At 39.0% G+C, this 19,329-nt stretch overlaps 2 protein-coding genes across 2 annotated transcripts; one reads left to right on the plus strand and one right to left on the minus strand.

Moving 5' to 3' along the window:
• Window positions 1-16,502: 16,502 nt before the first annotated feature.
• Window positions 16,503-17,315, minus strand: LOC129732711 (uncharacterized). Its single transcript, XM_055693837.1, has 3 exons — window positions 17,216-17,315; window positions 16,995-17,150; window positions 16,503-16,936 (listed from the first exon to the last, which is right to left on the minus strand). Exons 1-3 carry the CDS (start codon window positions 17,288-17,290, stop codon window positions 16,640-16,642), a joined length of 528 nt encoding a protein of 175 aa, XP_055549812.1. The 5' UTR covers window positions 17,291-17,315; the 3' UTR covers window positions 16,503-16,639.
• A 667-nt stretch (window positions 17,316-17,982) lies between these two features.
• LOC129729254 (uncharacterized) lies at window positions 17,983-18,690 on the plus strand. Its single transcript, XM_055687765.1, has 3 exons — window positions 17,983-18,090; window positions 18,178-18,336; window positions 18,394-18,690. Exons 1-3 carry the CDS (start codon window positions 18,031-18,033, stop codon window positions 18,688-18,690), a joined length of 516 nt encoding a protein of 171 aa, XP_055543740.1. The 5' UTR covers window positions 17,983-18,030.
• The last annotated feature ends 639 nt before the right edge of the window (window positions 18,691-19,329 follow it).

Raw genomic sequence — 19,329 nt, forward strand, 5'->3', positions numbered from 1 at the left:
CGGAAGTCAAATGTCCATGCAGTAATCCTGACATACTGGTGCTGTAGAAAAAAGATATTATCCCGATAAGAATACTGGACTTTGCTGTTGCTGTGTTCCAAACGCATCTTACTTACCTTCCTGGAATCTGCACAAAAGTTTCTCCATCATGTATCAAGCACGTAATTCGAAAATTAACATTTAGCACAGTATACAAAAAATCACTACAATCACTTGACTAAAACCTAAATTAATCCACCTAGCGGTCAGACCCAGCCTTTCTCATCCAAACTTTTATTTGTAAAAATAGATTTACATGAACGCTTCAATCCAATAAATGTATATTCACTCTTTAGGTACTAAAACATATAAAAATGCAGTCCGGTCTGTCTGTCTGATCCATATAGGCTCGAAAACTACCAAACCGATCGACGTGAAAATTTATATGTAGGGGTTTTTGGTGCCGATAAAGGTTCCTATGATAGTTTGAGACCCCTCCCTCTTTTGAAAGGGAGGGGTCCCTTACAAATGAAACATAAATTTCTACACAACTCAAGAACAAACCAAGCAAATGAAACCGAATTTGGCATGTGGATGTTTTAAGGGGTAACAAATATGACCATAATGGTTCGACACCCCTCCCTTCCAGAAAAGGAAATACAAATGAAACACAAATTTCTGCACATCTCGAGAACTAATCAACTAAATGGAACCAAATTTGGCAGGTGAATGTTTTTAGTGGTAACAAATATGTTCCATAATCGACCTCAGGCAACATTTTGGATTGTAAGATAGCGACTTCCGGTTTCTGAAAAACAGCTAAAAATGACCAAATAGCACCCAATATGAGTGTTTCTTTAACCAGTATGACGTTAGAAATCCAGAAATTGTCTCCAAATGCCGTTATGAAATTCAAAATGGCGACTTCCGGTTTCAAACAGAGAGCGGCAAACGACCAAATACCACCCAATATGGGTATTTCTGGAATCGTAATGATGCACTGGAGCCATAAATCAACTTCAGACAACATTTTGAATTTTAAGATGGCAACTTCTGGTTTCTGGAAAACAGCCTGAAATGAACGATTCTCATTGAACAACCGGAAATGACCAAATACCATTCAATATGAATGTTTTCGGACAAAGAATTACCCCCAGATGACAGAAATTGATTCCACAGGCAATTTTAAAGCCCAAAATGACGACTTTCGGTTTCTGAAAAACAGCCCAAAGTGACCAAATACCACCCAATATGAGTATCTTCGCAGCCAGAATGTTGCAAGAAGCTAAAAATTGACCTCAGACACCATTTAAAATTGTAAGATGGTAACTTCTGGTTTCTGGAATACAGCCAAAAATGGCCGATTTCCGTCTAACATGAATATCTCCGGATCTAGAGAAATCGACCAAAGACCCCATTTTGGATTCTAGGTTGGCGACTCCCGGTTCCTGGGAAACAGCCGAAAATGATCGAATAACACCCAATATGGGTGTTTCTTCAACTAGAATGACGCTCAGAGGCCAGAAATTATCTTAAATACCATTTTAAAATCCAAGATGGCGACTTCCGGTTTGTGAAAAACAGGCTAAAATAACCAAATACTATCCAATATTAGTATCTCTGGAACCAGAATGATGCAATGAGCTAACAATTGACCTCAAGCATCATTTTGAATTGCTAAATGGCAACTTCTAGGAAACAGTCGAAAATGACCGAATAATACCTAATATGAATATTTCCGTAATTGAGATGATGCATAGAAACTAAAAATTGACCCTGGACACCATTTTGAATTTAAACACGACCACTTTTAAATTCTGGAAAGCAACCAAAATAACTAAATACCTCCTAATATGGGTGTCAGATTGATGCCAGAAAATCTGCTGAAAATGACCGAATACCACCCAATATGAATATATTCAGAATTAAGGCGGTGTACAGAAGCCAAAAGTCGAGGATGCTGTCACTTCGGTAAAACCAATCATTTCAAACGATTTGTTATTTGACTTTAATCATATCCTGTTGCCGATTTGTCGAACATTTGCAGACTTTAAACACATCGCAAGGAATCAATGAATTTGGAGCGTTCAAATAGTACAATACCACATTTAAATTATGTTGAGGCCACATATATCGATCAAAGCAGGTATAGTTTTAAATAGTTTTTGAATTTCTTTTTTTTTTTCCATAACTTTTGAGCCACATAGCAAATTGTTATGAGATTTGTTATTTGTAAGTTTGAGAGATGACTCGTTCGTATGACACAAATTATTTTCAAATAAGTCATGTAATTTTGGAGATAATAGACTTTCTTTGTATTATTAATAATTTTATACATAACGGTTGCTTTATAGTAGTTTATAAGTTTATAAGTTCTATTATAATCAAATAAAATGGGAACGTATAGGGCAGCCAAACTTTGAAACCGCGTATTCAATCATAATTCATCAGTTAACCCTTAACTAACCCGCTCATCTGATAATAATATTGATCAGATCGATTGTGTAGTTTCTGAGATAATGAAGTTTCGTTTTTTTCACATTGCGGTACATTTCAGACGAAATTACAGTTCGATTACAGAATAATTCAATAGGGTGTTATGAAGCAGCTAGACTTATCAATTGACACTAATTTTGTGGAAATCGGGTCAGCCATCTCTGAGAAAAGTGAGTGAGTTCAAGTAGTCTTCGGCACATGTTCCTTTTCATAGCTAGATTCCACATTTTTAAACATAACAGGCAAAGTAATAGTCCGATTGCAAAACAAATCAATGGGGTCTTATGAGGCAACTAGACCTTCCATTTGACACTGATTTTATAAAAATCGGTTAAGCCATCTCTGAGAAACATGAGTGAGATTAAACAGTCTTGAAAACACGTTTCTTTTCATAACTTTTTAAGGGTTTTTAAGGTAGCCCGTTCATTTGAAATCAATTTTGTTCAAATCTGTTGAGTAGTTTTCGAAATAATGATGCTTTATGGTTTTTACATTTTGATACATAACCTCCAAACTAAAAATCCGATTACAATAAAATTCAATAGGGTCTTATGGGGCAACAAGACCTTTCATTTGCAAGTAATTTCATGAAAATCGGTCTAGCCATCTCTGAGAAAAGTGAGTGAGAATAAAAATCTGCACATACACACACACACACACACACACACACACACACACACACACACACACACATACACACACACATACAGAAAATGCTCAGCTCGTCGAGCTGAGTCGAGTGATATATGCCATTCGGCCCTTTGGAGCACTTTTATCCTTTCGGTTTCGCAAGTGATTGCTATACCTTTCTAGGAGAAAGGCAAAACGTATTGATTGTTAACTTGTTTCTCAATGTTGTTAAGACACAGGAATGAACTTGATATCGATAGTGATAGAATCTCAGTGCAATATTTTACGAATGAGTGCTAGGAAGAGTGGAAGAAAAACAAATGATAGATCGGTTACTATGCTATATCAACAATTAAAGACTCGGGTAATTTTCCATGCGCTATAACTTGTTGATGGATGAATGTGATGCTGCCTATCTTAGCGGTGTGAACGACAGATGGCTTCCCAAGCAGCTCCTGCAGTTCGTGGTTCATTCGCCTTCTCCACACTCCGTTTTCCATCTGCAGTCCACCGAAGATGGTACGCAACACCTTCCGCTCGAAGACCGCAAGGGCGCGTTGGTCCTCCACAAGCATAGTCCATGTCTCATGCCCGTAGAGGACTACCGCACAGTGGGGAATCGCTGGCCATCAGCCAAAAAAATTTTTTTTCGTTAGCTATTTCATAATATTTTCCCTTTATTTCTATAACATTGAAGTGTCTAAATCCAAAATTTGGGCGCAATATCATGAAATCTGAATTTTTTATGACTTTTCAAAGCTTGGTAAACTGACGTTTTTTGTCTTTTTTTGAAAAAAGTACATTACTTTGAAACGCTCTGTAGCTTCAATGATAGCTTGGATTTTTTTGACGTCAAAGAAAAAGTAATTGTAAATAATGTGCAAAACATACCCTTTTCATTAGATATTGTAAAATTTGGTCATAATAGGCCTGACACTAGAAAAAAATTAAAATAACATGATTTTTTGTGGAAAAGTAGCTTAAAAGTTTAGTTGCCGCAGTTTGCCACGGTTGTGACTACATTCAAAATTTAGGTAAAAACGTAAGCTTTCAATTGTATACTGTCCGGTGCTGCTCAAAACTGCGCAAATTGTCACTTTCGTGAAAAAAGCGAGAGCAGTTTATTTTTTTCATTTTTTTTTTTTGAGGTTGAAATTTCAACCAGGATAAATTATAATCATAACCATGATACGCCATTAATGAAAATTTATGATATCGAACTCAATCCGTAAGAATAAAACAAAAATTTGGGCAAAAATTACAAAATTTATCAATTAAAAGTTATAAAATAAATGTTAAATAAGAAAATAGTAAACAAATCTTTATGAAACTTTTAATCATGTCAAACTTTATCACTTTCTGCAAATTCAAAACAATTTTAAAAACATTCAGCCCTTTTCAATTTATGATCATGAAATTCGCTGAACTGATGGAAGTGTTAAATACTAGCAGCAAATTCATACCATCAAACTCCGGCTCACAATAGCCCGTTTGAAGATTGCTTTTGCTTCGCACTCGTTTGCATACAAAAGTAAAGCACACATTTTGCTTTATGAGAAAAAAAAAACAAAGAAAAGTCAACGCCCTCCGCATCTTTTCGTATTCATTTAGAACGTTGTGTCATTCCAGTGTCTTGGTTTTAAAATTCATAAATTCGTTCGACAATTTTATTATGGAGCCTTCAACTTCAGCGGCACCACCTAATTCAATGTCTAGTAAGTTGTCAATTCATGGTGTTATACATGTATTTAAATGTCCTCTGTCAACCATAGAAACCGGATTAGGAAGATAACGTATATATGAAACATTGAAACATCGAAAATTACTAGAAGAAATGAAAATTGCAGCGAAAGACATTTTTCCTGCTGAGTTCATTATACTGAACTTCAAATTGTTTCTGGAAACAATTCAACACGAGATTTAAGCGATCACAGCGGAAGATGATGATGATTTTTTCAATTTGTAATTAGTTTGTATTACTTATGTTGTTTTAGTTTATTGAAAATTGTTCATGTGCTTTAACAACATGATAGCAAATTTCGTTTATATAGTGCTTAGATTGTTGTGCTATGGTGTTTTGTTTTAGTGAAAGTTTGTTTTGTGTTTGAGACCGGCTCAGTAAAGTTTGTATTAATCCTAGAATTCCAGAAGCAACTTATCGAGCTTGAAGATAAAAATATGGAGAGAAGTCCGCGGATTTTTCTTCCGTTACAGGCAGCTGGCTCCTGACCCGGATGGCAATGGTGAGCGCGCTTATTTTCTATTTCCTTAAATTTTCTTGGGTCTATAAAACTTTGTTAACGGTAAGTGGAAGAAAATAGTTATTATTGTTTAATTTGTCACAAACTTGTAAAATATAACGAGGACTGGTTTTCTTGAGATCGTTTTTGACTGAATGAATTAAATAATATTTTATTATTAATTTAAATTTAGATCATATGTTTTTAATTTTTTTTCTTACAAAAAACTGTTATAGCACACGCTACTAACTTGATGTTTATCTTCACTATTTTCCTTATGTTCCAGTCCTAAGTATTTACGAAACCGCCACTGAGGTTGGACCTCTTTCGAAATAAGTGTTCTATGCTTATCATTAGCTACAGTACAGATGAGCATAACCATTTCCGACCGAGCCCACACAATTGTGTAGGTGAAAAATGACGGATAACAAAACCTAAATCGAAGCAATTCCTACATAAAAATACTTGCTTGCTTCGGTTTTTTATTTTTCGTAGCAGCTGCGATGTTAACACTAGCGATGTGAGCAATAAAACAATGAATAGAACTTTCAAAAAGCGAGAAAGAAGGTTTTGTTTAAGTCGCCTTCTATCTACGCAGTTGTGTGGGCCCGGTCGGAAAGGGATAAGGACACTTTTTCAAGCAATTTAATTTTTTACTTATCTACCTTTCTACTATTTTGTTTATTAGCCTGTTTAACTTTTTGTCTTTTCTTTCCTCTACCTTTTAATCTATTTTTTTTATTTCTTTACCTTTCTACCTTTTACATTTCATCTTCATCACCTTTTTTCTTTATTATCTCCTCCATTTCCATGTTTTTACTATTTTACCAACATAACATTTTAACCATTTCACAATTTTTACTTTTTTACGTTATTGACTATTCATCTTTTTGTGTCTTAACTTTTCAACCTTTTAATATTTCACTTTACTTTTTCAACATTTAAATATTTTTAACTTCTTTTTTTTATTTCACTTCCATTTTGTCTTTCTATCTTTCAACCTTTATTCTTTTTAGCATTTTTACCTTTCTGTCCTCCAACTACTTGCCTTTTTTTGATGTTTTTATCCCCATAGAACCGCAGGGTTCGGGATGTTTGAGTCTTCGGTTTTCATCACTTTTTTAATATTAGGGTTCTCCATTTGATTTTGGCGTCAATGCACAATGGTCCAGAAACCAAATTTAGGGGGAAATTTGGGTCTAGAGCTCTATAGCAATATTTTAGAGAAATACTACAAGGTATACATCCCTAGGGTTGTTTGAAATGGTGAATAGTATTTTTGGGAACTTACTCGTTCGATATTATGTTGGTCACGATTATTTAGTGAATATCGAAGATCGAAAATAAAAAATAAATAAAAATAACTTATAACTGTTGCAAAAATGTTCAATTCTTGTTTAGTAATTTATGATTTTTATGGTAATCATATTCATGAGATAAACTTTCAAACACAATCAGTAGCAGCATTGCAGTTTTGGAAGCCATGACCGAAATCGGACGCAAAAATTTTTCGCTCGCATGTTATATCGGAAGAAAAATTGTTTAATTTAGTTGTGCATGTTCGTTATAGATGTTATCGCGGAGTGAGTTTATTTTCTAAATTTAAAATTGTTTTTTCTTGGAAAAGTTCGCGGATGGTTGTGCGAGGCCGTGATCAAGATTGGCCAGCTGGTTCCTGCTTTGAAATCATCACATTGTTTGGTGATTTTCGGTAATTTTACACCTAGAGAATTGTTAAACATATATACAGGTGTTCTATTGAAATGTGCAGAGTGCGAAAAGTGTGAAGTTCCACAGAAAAAAGTGAATTTAATTGTGAAAATTGAATATTATTGCGTTGCTTTTTATATTCACCAAAGTGTTTATTTTTTCTTGTTTTTTTTTTTCTATCGCTGTCTTGGCGACGGTTTGAAAGTGTGGAGTGTGTGGTGTTATTACATACAATAAGGAGAGTGTTTTTCGAGCAGCTGCTCCACATAGTTTTATAGTGATTGAATGCTCATTAGGGATTTATTCATTGGCATAGTGCAAATTATATTTGGCTTGTATCTAATTAAACTTGAAGTGAAAATTTGCCAATAAGATCAAAACCATGCATCGCCCCGTTTACAGTGTTTATGTGCTATCTCTTTTCAACGAATAAAATGTTGTATGGATTAAACTAGTGTGTGAAGGCATACATGCATGTTGCCACTGTACTTCCATTTAAAGAAAAGTCCAAAAACGATGAAAACAACTGGAAAATGAAGAGATGAAAGCTAAGTATACGTTTTGTCTTGTCTGTATTGTAAAGTGATATTTTGATGCTTGTTTCTAGTTTTACTTTATGTGAGAAAACAGATACAGAGAGATTTTGATTTCATCGTTGAAATTGTGTGCGCGGTATTTTTTTCCGCAGGGTTTCAGTAACAAGTTTTATTTTTGTCCACAAAGTGTTAGTGTGGTTTGTGGAGTTTGGAGTATGTGTTTCTCAGGAATCATATGCTTTGATTTTTTGATTGTTCTAGCTTTTGACCAGTTGTTTTACATAATTTGTTATATTTATGACTAGTTCGGCACTTTGTCAATAAATTTAAAAATATATTTACGCTTATATGTATATTTGCTTTTATTAAATTGTTGAGGCTTTGGATGCATGGAACATTGCCAATTTTCATATTGCTTAGGCGTATTAGGCGTACATTGTTAAGAGATAATCGACGTAAACGCCGAGTTCCTGCGCGTATGTGTCGGCCGGGGGGATTAAAGCGGTTGTTCGTAACGCTTCGGTGTAAACGCGTATTCAGCCCGGGCGAGTTTTGCTGATATATGGACTTCCGGCGTGTGGTGATTTCGCGAAGTGAACCCAGATATTTCATCATATCTTTCTTATCTTCATCAACGTTAAGTCGGAGACTGCTAGCGCGTTGCATCTAAATTATTACATCGGAAATCGAAGTAGATTTCGTTGAGTCGATAAATATCATTTCAACCCCCGCGTCGGTACCTTCCATGAGGTCGTATTATCTTCAGATGGATCAACAACGCGCAATAGTTTTAGGTATAAAGAGCATCACCTTACGAGGAGATATACGGTAATTTTAAGTTGTCTCGGTTTAGTCAAAAATCCTGTATCCTCGCGTACGTTTTATTGTTGCGGTGTTACATTGTCAAACTAAATAAGTTCGAATCACATTATGAATATCGTGGCGGATGTATAAACTTGTAGACGCGGCACTTGTTCTGAAGAACCCGACATTAGCGCATCGTTTACCAAAACGAACCCTGCTGTATACCTTCCCCTTTATCCAACATCCCACATTTTTGCTTGGCCAGCCTTTGTATGGAGTCGCCCCACTGTGTACCGGTCTGATCAGCGTCTTGTAGATGGTTAACTTGGTACGGCGACGAATTCTACTCGATCGGAGCGTCCTCCGGAGACCAAAGTATGCATGATTTCCTGCCATAATGCGCCGTTGAATTTCTCTGCTGGTATCGTTGTCGGCAGTTACCAGTGAGCCCAGATACACGAACTCATCACCCACCTCGATTTCATCACCACTAATTTGAACTCGAGGTGGGAGGCTAGCACTGTCCTCTCGTGAACCCCTTCCTTTCATGTACTTCGTCTTCGATGCATTGATGACCAGTCCAATCCGTTTGGCTTCAGCCTTTAGTCCGATGTACGTATCCGCCATCTTCACAAAGGTCCGAGCCACAATGTCAATATCGTCGGCGAAACCAAACAGTTGAACCGACCTTTGGAATACCGTGCCATTCGTGTTAATCCCCGCTCTTCTAATGACACCTTCCAGGGCAATGTTAAACTGTAGGCACGAGAGACCATCACCTTGCCTTAGACCTCTCCCGAATGATTGTCATGTGACACGATTTTTCCATCCTTGGTCTGAGCTCGATTTTCGGCCTCTAGGTATCGTTTTGGTTTCCAAAATAACAATAATGGGTGGTATTTGATAATTTTCTGAAACCGGAAATCGCTACATTGGATTTCAAAATGGCGTCTAAATTTGATTTCCGGACCCAGTACTATTCTGGTTTGTGAGATATTTATATTGGGTGGTATTGGGATATCTTGTTATCTTGGGTTAATTCCCCGTCTCAAGAAAAAGTTTCGGTTCCGGAAATAACCATATTGATCTTCTTTTCAGCTCTAATTGGTCGAAATCTGAGTGCAACACATGGTTCGACATTTTTTAATAGTTCTTGTCATAACATTACAAATTTGCAGTATGTTGATACACTTGTAACTAATTTCCCAATCGATTGTTGCAAAAACAAAGAAAATCCGATGGAAACCAAATCATGAAAACACCCTTTAGGCTTGAAATCTATTCAGGCGAGTCGTGCTATCGAGGCCATATCCATATTGCCTGATATCCCATACAATCGAGCTGTCAACGGATATCACCTCGGCTACATGCTATCGCGGATATCATGTTCGAAAACCAATAATAACCACATTTCCAGCAGTTGGCAACACGGCCAACAGACATTTGTCGCAACCCTACAAATTTCGCAATTTGCCTTGCATGCGAGAAAAAAGGTAGGAAATATTTTTGCTAATTTCATCCCGCACATTTTGACAATTGCATATGAGAGTTCACGTTGGTGCGAGCCAACTAGCTGACATCTCTATCCTCATTCCATTGCTATTGTCGTCTTGTTTTAGCTTTGATCTGTTATTGTTTTCTTTTTTTCCTTTTCTTTTTCTTTCAGCAGCCTAGAGCCGTGGTGGCTCGTGCCGTATCAAGAATTTTTCTCCATTCTACTCGGTCCTGGGCTACTCGTCGCCAATTTCCTAGACGTTTCGATACTCGCAGATCCGCTTCAACCTGGTCAAGCCATCTAGCACGTTGGGCCCCTCTGTTCCTGGTGCCGGTGGGGTCCTTGAAGAGAACCGATTTTACCACGCTGTCATCCGGCGTCCTCACGACATGCCCGGCCCATCGTAGCCTCCCGATCTTCGTCAGGTGTGCAATGGGAATCTCTCCAAGTAGTATCTGTAGCTCGTGGTTCATACGCCTACGCCACTCTCCGCTTTCGGTTTGTACTCCACCAAATATTGTCCGCAACACTTTCCGTTCAAATACGGTCAGTGCGCGTATATCCTCTGTGAGCAGCGTCACGGTTTCGAGTCCATAGAGAACTACGGGTCTAATTAGGGTTTTGTACATCGAGTTTCGTGCGGCGGCGTATGCTCCTGGATCGAAGCATCCTTCGAAGGGCAAAGTAGGCTCGATTTCCAGCTTGAATACGTCGTTGGACCTCCTTACATGTGTTATTGTCGGCGGTTACCAGAGATCCCAAGTATACGAACTCCTCTACCACTTCGAGTTCGTCGCCGTCCATGATCACCGTCCGTGGGAGGCGAATGTTGGTTTCTTTCGAGCCTCTTCCTTTCATATACTTGGTTTTCGTCGCTTTTATTTGTAGTCCAACTGTTCTAGCTTCCACTATTAGTCTGGCGTAGATTGCCTCCGTCGTCACTGAGTTCCTTGTAATAATTTGCAGGTCGTCTGCGAAGCCTATGAGTTGACTACCTTTGCTAAAAATCGTGCCGCTCGTTTCGATGCCCGCCCGTCGGATTACACCCCCAAGGGCAATGTTGAACAGTGTGCAGGGTAATCCATCTCCTTGTCTCAACCCTCTGCGCGCTTTGAAGAGGTTCGAGAGTGTCCCCGACACGCACACGTAACACATCACTCGGTCTAAGGTAGCTTTGATAAGTCGTGTAAGTTTATCCGGAAAACCGTAGTCGTGCATTATTTGCCATAGCTGGTCTCGATCGACTGTATCATACGCTGTCTTGAAGTCTACGAAAACATGATGTGTGGGCACGTTGTACTCCCGGTGTTTCTGAAGGATCTGTCGGAGAGTGAAAATTTGATCCGTAGTAGCGCGTGCTTGTGTGAAGCCCGCTTGATACTGCCCTACGAATTCTTTCGCTAAAGGAGATAGACGGCGGAGTAGGGTCTGGGAGAGGACTTTGTAGGCAGCGTTGATCAGCGTAATGCCGCGGTAGTTGCTGCATTGTAGCCGATCGCCTTTTTTATAGATGGGGCATACAACTCCTTCCATCCATTCCTCCGGTAGTCTCTCTTCCTCCCAAATCCTAGAGATTACCCAGTTATTGTTTTCTTCTCTTTTCAATTACCAAAGCAAATGTCAGCTCACTGCAGCTCACACAGCTCACTATCAGCTCACTGTAGTGTGAACGCTCGAAGTGATATCCGATATCATCTGGCGATATCAGGTGATATCCGGCGTAGTCTGAACAAGGCATAAAAATGCAGTCAGGTCTGTCTGTCTGTCTGTCTGATCCATATAGGCTCGGAAACTACCGAACCGATCGACGTGAAAATTTTTATGTAGGGGTTTTAGGGGCCAAGAAAGGTTCCTATGATGGTTTGAGACCCCTCCCTTTTCTGGGAGGGAGGGGTCCCATACAAACGAGACACAAATTTCTGCACATCTCGAGAACTAACCTAGCAAATGGAACCAAATTTGGCATGTAGATGTTTTTGGAGTAGCGAATATGTCCATATTGATTCGACACCCCTCCCTCTTCTGGAAGGGAGGGGTTCCATACAAATGTAACACAAATTTCTGCACATCTCGAGAACTAATCAAGTAAATAGAACCATATTTGGTAGGTGGATGTTTTTAGGGGTAACAAATGTATCCATAATGGTTTGACACCCCTCTCTGTTCTACAAGGGAGGGGTCCGATACAAATGAAAAAAGAATTTCGCACAGCTCGAGAACCAATCAACCAAATACAACCAAATTTGGCAAGTGAATGTTTTTAGGTGTAACAAAAATGTCCATAATGTTTCGACATTTTTCCTTATTCTGGAATGTCTCCAAATATCATTATGAAATCAAAGATGGCGACTTCCGGTTTCTGAAAAATAGCCGAAAATGACCAAATACCACCTAATATGAGTGTTTCTTTAACCATATTGACGCTCAGAGGCCAAAAATTGTCTCCTAATGCCATTTTGAAATCCAATATGGCGACTTACGGTTTCTGGAAAATAGCCTGATGTGACCAAATAACACCCAATATGTGTATCACCGGATCCAGAATTTGAATTGTAAAATGGCAACTTCTGGCAAACAGCCGAAAATAATCGAATACTACTACAAATGGATATTTCCGTAATCGAAATGATGTATAGAAGCCAAGCATTGACCCTGGATACCATTTTGAATTCGAAAATGACCACTTCCAGTTTAGTTTATTAAACACTAAAATAGGCGGGGCGAAGTTTGCCGGGTCAGCTAGTCCCTTATATATAAATTGAAATGATTATAGGAATTAACGATGCCTACTTTGGTATACGGAAAAATTGCTCCCCCCGTTTTCCCTTACTCACGCTAGTGGAAAAAAAAACAACACCATAATACCATAGAAACATGTCCGATACGCAAAAACTCCTAGATAGAAATTTTCAAGATGAACTATTAGACGGTTCAAAAATAATGATGGTTATCGTAGCTCCCCCTACTTTTAACTACGCTTATGAGATAGATATAATTCAAAGTAATTGAGACATATATGCTGCTATACGACGTGTATTTACCGAATTAAATGATAATCGTTTAGGCGGTTTTAAAATTAATAAAAGTTGAAAACATTCACTTATCCCCCTCCCCCTCCCCCATCATCATACTTCCTCTCAACTACGCCACTGTGATATTGCAAAGTCTCAAATGACAGTTATGTCTAATGCCTGAAGCGGGAGCTCATAATATTCACCGCGAGTATTGGCTGAATATTGCACTGAAGATGGGCTCTCAAGCTTAAGGCATAAGAGTTGAAGCATTGCACTTTTCGATAATCTTGTAGTACTACTTAGGGCCTTCAAGTTTGTCATACAGAAGAAGAACCACAAGTAGAAATTCTGTAGAATCACGTTGTGAAAAGTTTCTTGGCAGCACTGTTCAAAAGCATAAATAAAGTGCTTTAAACTCGTGCGACATAAATTAAGCAACTGGCAAATTTGGTGAACAAAGTGGTCGATGTAGGTTATTAGGTGCACCATTACTACTGTTTTTCAGTTCCTAGCTTTCAATCTTGATGAATTGATCAAATATTGTTGAATTTAGGAGTTTTAATTATTTGCTGAAGTATTGAGCAAAGTGATCTCTAGAAATGCCACGTAACGTGTACAGTAACGACTTGAAACCAAAAATAGTTGAATTCATTCAACAAGGACGTACCCACAAAGAATTAAGTGAACTTTTTTGGTATTCACAATTCAGTGGTATCCCGCCTACTGAAGCGATATACAGAAAAAAGAAACGGTTGAAACGGCTGCCCGTTCCGGTCGTCCAAGGAAAAATAGTCCACGAATGGTCCACGTAATCATACTTTGCTCTGAAAACGACTGTTTTACATCAGGATCCGGAAAAAGGAACAATTCAGGCTTGGCTCACGGTGATGCGCAGCAATAGCATAAATAATATGCAACAAAATATTAGGAAAATCAACAATAAATAACTGATATCTTTTAGTTCTTATCTTTTGTCGCTTTGAAAATCATCGTATTTCAACTTCTTCTTGTATTTACATAATGTTATTTCAAAATAAATAACTGCAACCTCTCTGAAGTGGTGTAAATGAAAAAAAAAATTTATCCGAACCCGAAAGCAATGAGCGTCGCTTAAATCTATATTTTTTGAATCTGGTTTGCATATATACAGTGTCAGACATAAGTTAAGCAACTAGTTTGAGTTCTACAGTAGAAAATCAATGTATATCAATCAGGTTTTATTGCCAGAAACGTTTGAACGATGACACCCCGTTAGGCATACAGACGCGAGGCATACGGACGCGAGGCATAGTACGCTAGGCATAATGGACGGCAGGCATACGGACACGAGGCATATGGACGCGAGGCAGAATGGACGTGAGGCCGAAAGGACGCGAGGCCGAATGGACGCGAGGCCGAATGAACGCGAGGCCGAATGGACGCGAGGCCGAATGGACGCGAGGCCGAATGGACGCGAGGCCGAATGGACGCAAGGCCGAATGGATACAAGGCCGAATGGATACAAGGCCGAAAGGACACAAGGCCAGGGGGAAGTGATGTGGAATATGTTTTTATCGTCATCATCTACACAGCATAACATGTATTTCGCTTCAAAGTGTCATTTGAAAAGCAATACACTCGCGGCCTTCGGCCGACTCGCTTTTCGGGCGAATGCTGTCCTTACTCGCTACCGCTCGTTCGGACTTAACTAAGGGAAGAAAACTCTGTTTGAGTAGACCTAGCAAACCAGTAGATCAGTCGTTTGGGTGCAAGAGGCCGCCGCTTCCGACGGCGGGTCGGCGGCCGGCTCGGACTGCGGAAACCACGGCGGCTTGTGCCGCCTTGTTTCCTTGCCCTCGATTATGCGTCATCGTCGCATGATTTCAAGGAAGGTATTATACCCAACTTGAACTCTTTAGGAATATAATAACACCTGAACTACATTATTGGATCTTATGCGATCGTACAACATCGCATTCGGCCTCGCGTCCATTCGGCCTTGCGTCCATTCGGCCTCGCGTCCATTCGGCCTCGTGTCCATTCGGTCTCGCGTCCATTCGGCCTCGCGTCCATTCGGCCTCGCGTCCATTCGGCCTCGCGTCCGTTATGCCTTTTGGCAGTATGCCTCGTATCCATTATGCCTCACATCCATCATGCCTCGCGTCTGTATGCCTAGCATACTATGCCTAACATCCATATGCCTAGCGTCCATATGCCTCGTGTCCCGTCCCCCGTTTGAACGAAATCTTACGTAATAGAACCCTTGATCTTGTAACCGAAAACCAGCCTGCCATCGCTTTCTGTGGTATGAATGAACAGAGTGTACGTATCTTTTGGCAGTACCATCGGCAAATCCTTATCTTCGACGCAAAAATTGTTGATGTAGTATCGGTTTTTCGGTATCGGGCAGTACTTTCCTGGTGGAAAAGCTGCAGACGCACGTATTTTCTTGGCAATCGGCAGTTCCGAATTGAACAGTGCGCAGAAAGGTTCACTGTTTCTTATTATGACAATTTAATTATGGAGTTTTTTACTTGATAGGTTACCTGTAATAAGTATTGGATGTAATGAATTTTCTTGGCCACCCTGTAGTAGACAGCATACCGTATAGTCGTTCCCCCAATTTTTATTGTGGCGCCAGCACTAGATTAAAGTTCGGAAGTCAGACTTCCGACTTCCGAACTTTCTTCCGACTTTATAAACACATAGAACAACTGCGTGTTCACACAACATGAACTGCGGAATGATTTCAATGTATTTGTTTTTATAAACCGGACTGACAGCGCAGTGGCGGCTGAGATGCTTGCAGTGTTGCCGTAACACCAAAAATAAACATCGGAAGTGAGCCTGACTGCCAGTTTATCAGCGACATTTTGATAATTTTTATTTAAATACACAATAAGAACTTCGAAATCACCCGAAACAACGAAGTTATTGCGTGACCTACGGGTAAGACGAATTGTGCCAAATTTAAGAGCGGTGCTATCATATTTCGACATTGGCGCGAAAGAATCGATATTGATCTCATACAACTTTTATTATATGGAAATGTTGGAAGAAATAACAATTAGGTGGAAAATTTTGAAAAAGATTGTGATACTACTTACTGCTCCGTTAACCGTAAATTTAACTTGACATATAAGTTGTAACAGGAAAATTAACAGCAACAAAAGCGGCAGAGACATTTCTCTAGAAGTGCTTCCTAACAACTGTGTAGTAACGATATTTGCAGCCCCCTTTTTAGTAACCTGTGTCATTCTGATGGAATGATTATATCTCAAGCATGTCATCCAACAATTTCAAATTAGTTTTTATTTCCCATCAGTGCTATTTAACAGCCGAACTGCAAAAGTCCCGTATCCACCCTCTCAGAATAATCTCATACTATGTTTTTTTGATGGAAATTAAATATTTATTTTAAAACTTTCAAGGTCCTTGTGGAACAAATCCACAAAAACGAGAGGCGTTTCTTTTTTTGGAAAAATATTCATAGCGACTACACTTAGCGATTTATTTTTATTAATCAAATTACTTAAAAATCTGTCCTCTAATCGAAAACAGATTCAATGTTTTATCAGAATTGAAAATTTTCGTTTCGATTTTTCAAAATGATTCCGCGAGAAATTATTGTTTTGTTTGTATCGATGTGGTAATTACCAGCTGAGGCAATTAAATGGCAGACTTGATTTTCATATATGTCGATATATTTCCACTGCCCTTTGCAATAATTATTATTTTAAAACTTTACCATCTGTTCTAAATAATTGAAAAATTAATTTTGTAAGCCAACACCATATGGCCATCGGGAGCAGTCATCCGAGCGTCGGCGGTGTACGTGTCCTTCACCGCTATCAACGGCAGTTCGCCATCTTCGACCTGGAAGTTGACGATCTCATAGCGGCCCTTCGGTAGTGGACAATATTTCCCAGGCGGAATGGTTGATGCGTTGCGTATCTTCAAGGCGAAATAATTATTCGAATTGAAAAGTTCACAAAAAGGTTGGCTTCCGCGAATCATGGGAACTCCTTTGGAGTTCGATATGTCGTATTTCACCTACCAAAGAAAATAAAAATAAGCTTGTTTGATCTTGGATTTTCCCTAACTTTAATACCAAGTTTTCGTTTCCCCAGTTTTGAAATAGTTCGGCATCACCGGAAATAACGTAGTTGTTGCGGCCTCGACGGGTGACACGGATGGTGTTTAAAGTGACCGACGTTCTGTCGTAGTTTGGATCTGGCACGAAGGAATCAATCTTAACTTCATATGACTGACAAGTGGAAAAAATAAGTAAACGGGTGTTTATTATCGATTAGAAGATTTTCAAATACTTACTGCTCCATTGGTAGTGGTCATATCACGCCACATTAGCTGTAACGCACAGCATAACAGAAGCCAAAGCAGAAGCATCTTTCACTGAGGTGTAACAATTCGACACGAATGAGTCGGAAAAATAATTGCGGATGATTTAATATAATCGTTGCTTACTACACACCGGTCGCGTGTCACTGAGTCATTTGGGACTTTAACAAAATAATCTCGTTTAGAGATACACAGTTTTTTAATGTGCTTTACAACAATTCTCTATTGTCATTGGGTGTGGAACTTATTTTTCGAGTATTAGGAGAAGCTATGAATTATGTGAAAAAGACAAAAACAAATGTTTCAAAAGCATTTTTTTGTTTCGGTCATTTTTTAAAACGGCTGCTATTTTGGCCCTTAACTCACAATTCTGAACATAATTTGGGTTTTAATTTTTCGTACGATTCAAGCCCAATAAGGATTCATGCTTCGTTTTTTGTTCCTTAGTTTTACTTCACAGATATTCAGCTTAAGAGCAAATCCGATCATTTTCGATTTGAATAAAAATTTGAAGCCGTATTTGGCTTGGTCCACTCAGTATTTTCTGTGAGTGGAAAACTTTCTGCTATTTTTGCCATGGATTCGAATATTTTGTCCCATTGTGGCCTTTTTCAAATCAGCTACTATCGGATTAACGTTTGTAGGTGCTTTCAAATTCGTTCACTTTTGAGATTGTTCGATGACAGGAGAAAGGTGTGTGGAATTCAAAATCTACAAGTTTAATAGGGTTTTGTATACATATCCCCTAAGCAGTCTTTTGCAAGCACACAAATAAGGTTGGTTGGAAAATGTTTATACGTCTGCTGCTTTTGAGCTGCTTGTTGAAAAATTTTGCGGTGCATGGAATAGTAAGTTAAAACCACATAAACTTATAGTCGTAAAACTAAAATTTTATTTATTTATTTATTTTTTCATTCAATATTTTGCCCTAAAAGAAATTGTATGACATCAACGTAGTTTCCTTTGAACCATTATCAACATATGACAGGACGGCCCTTTTACTAGGCACTTTCCGTGTTACCCGCAAAGCGCGTAACACTTGCGTCTTATCCGGTGATTTCGAGATTCTCAAGAATTGGGGAAACGAATATATGGTAAACATGCAATTTAACGAGAAAGAAAAACAAATAACAATTTCTGTTGTTTTTTAGACTCACTTTTATATCGAAAACTCCATCGGAATGATCATGTTCAAAACTAGTGAACCATTTTGTGAGCTTCTCAATTCTGAGTTTGCAATCGCGAAAAAGTTCCGAGAGCATTCGACCATTCCGCCTGGTAATTATTGCCCGCTACCGAAGAATCGCTACGAGGTCAACAATTACCGAATGGATGACTCAGATCTGCCGATAATAGTACCGAAAGATACATACACACTAATTACGAAAATAATAGCGAGCGATGGACACCTGGTGCTAGGCTATAAGGTGACGGTTGCTGTTTCGTAGAATTGTAGCATGATCGGATAAAAATTTAGAAAAAACTTCCGGCGGGCATTTTTTACTATAAATTTCCCCGTTCACGACCAGTCCGGAGCAAAAAAAGAGCGGCTTTCAAGTCCTCTTCTCGATGATTGTTAGCCTCAGGATCACCTTCTTGGGAGACTTGGTGTGAAATGAACTTCACCTCGGTGATCACTTCCTTCTAGAGGAAGTAAAATACGAAGTGCCCTGCCAGTCGTTGCCATCCATGTTCGCAAGGTAATTTTCGCAGTTTGGCCGGTGGCATTAACCTCTCGACCAAGCGTACGAGAAGTACCCACTTTTCCCTCGGTCTTCCTCTTCAGCATCCTTTGGAACTTCTTATCGCTCAAAGTCGTCGACCGTTCGGAACCGGGTTTTCCTTCGATGCTTTGATTCTTGCCCAATAGTGCCAAGATATTGAAGATGCCGATACGGGCGTATCTGGCGTCCACAAATTGTCGCACGGAATCCGTTTTTGACGCGGCGGGATACCGGTTTTCGAAGGCGCACACTTCTAAATGAAGTAGTTTCAATGTTTTCGCCATCACGGTTAGACTTGGAGGTATTTTTTTTCTGCTGGCTCATGGGTTATTATGATTGATGCTGCATGGGTTGTTTCGTTAG

The sequence above is a fragment of the Wyeomyia smithii genome, chromosome 3 (genome assembly GCF_029784165.1).
Source record: "Wyeomyia smithii strain HCP4-BCI-WySm-NY-G18 chromosome 3, ASM2978416v1, whole genome shotgun sequence".
NCBI lineage: Eukaryota > Metazoa > Arthropoda > Insecta > Diptera > Culicidae > Wyeomyia > Wyeomyia smithii.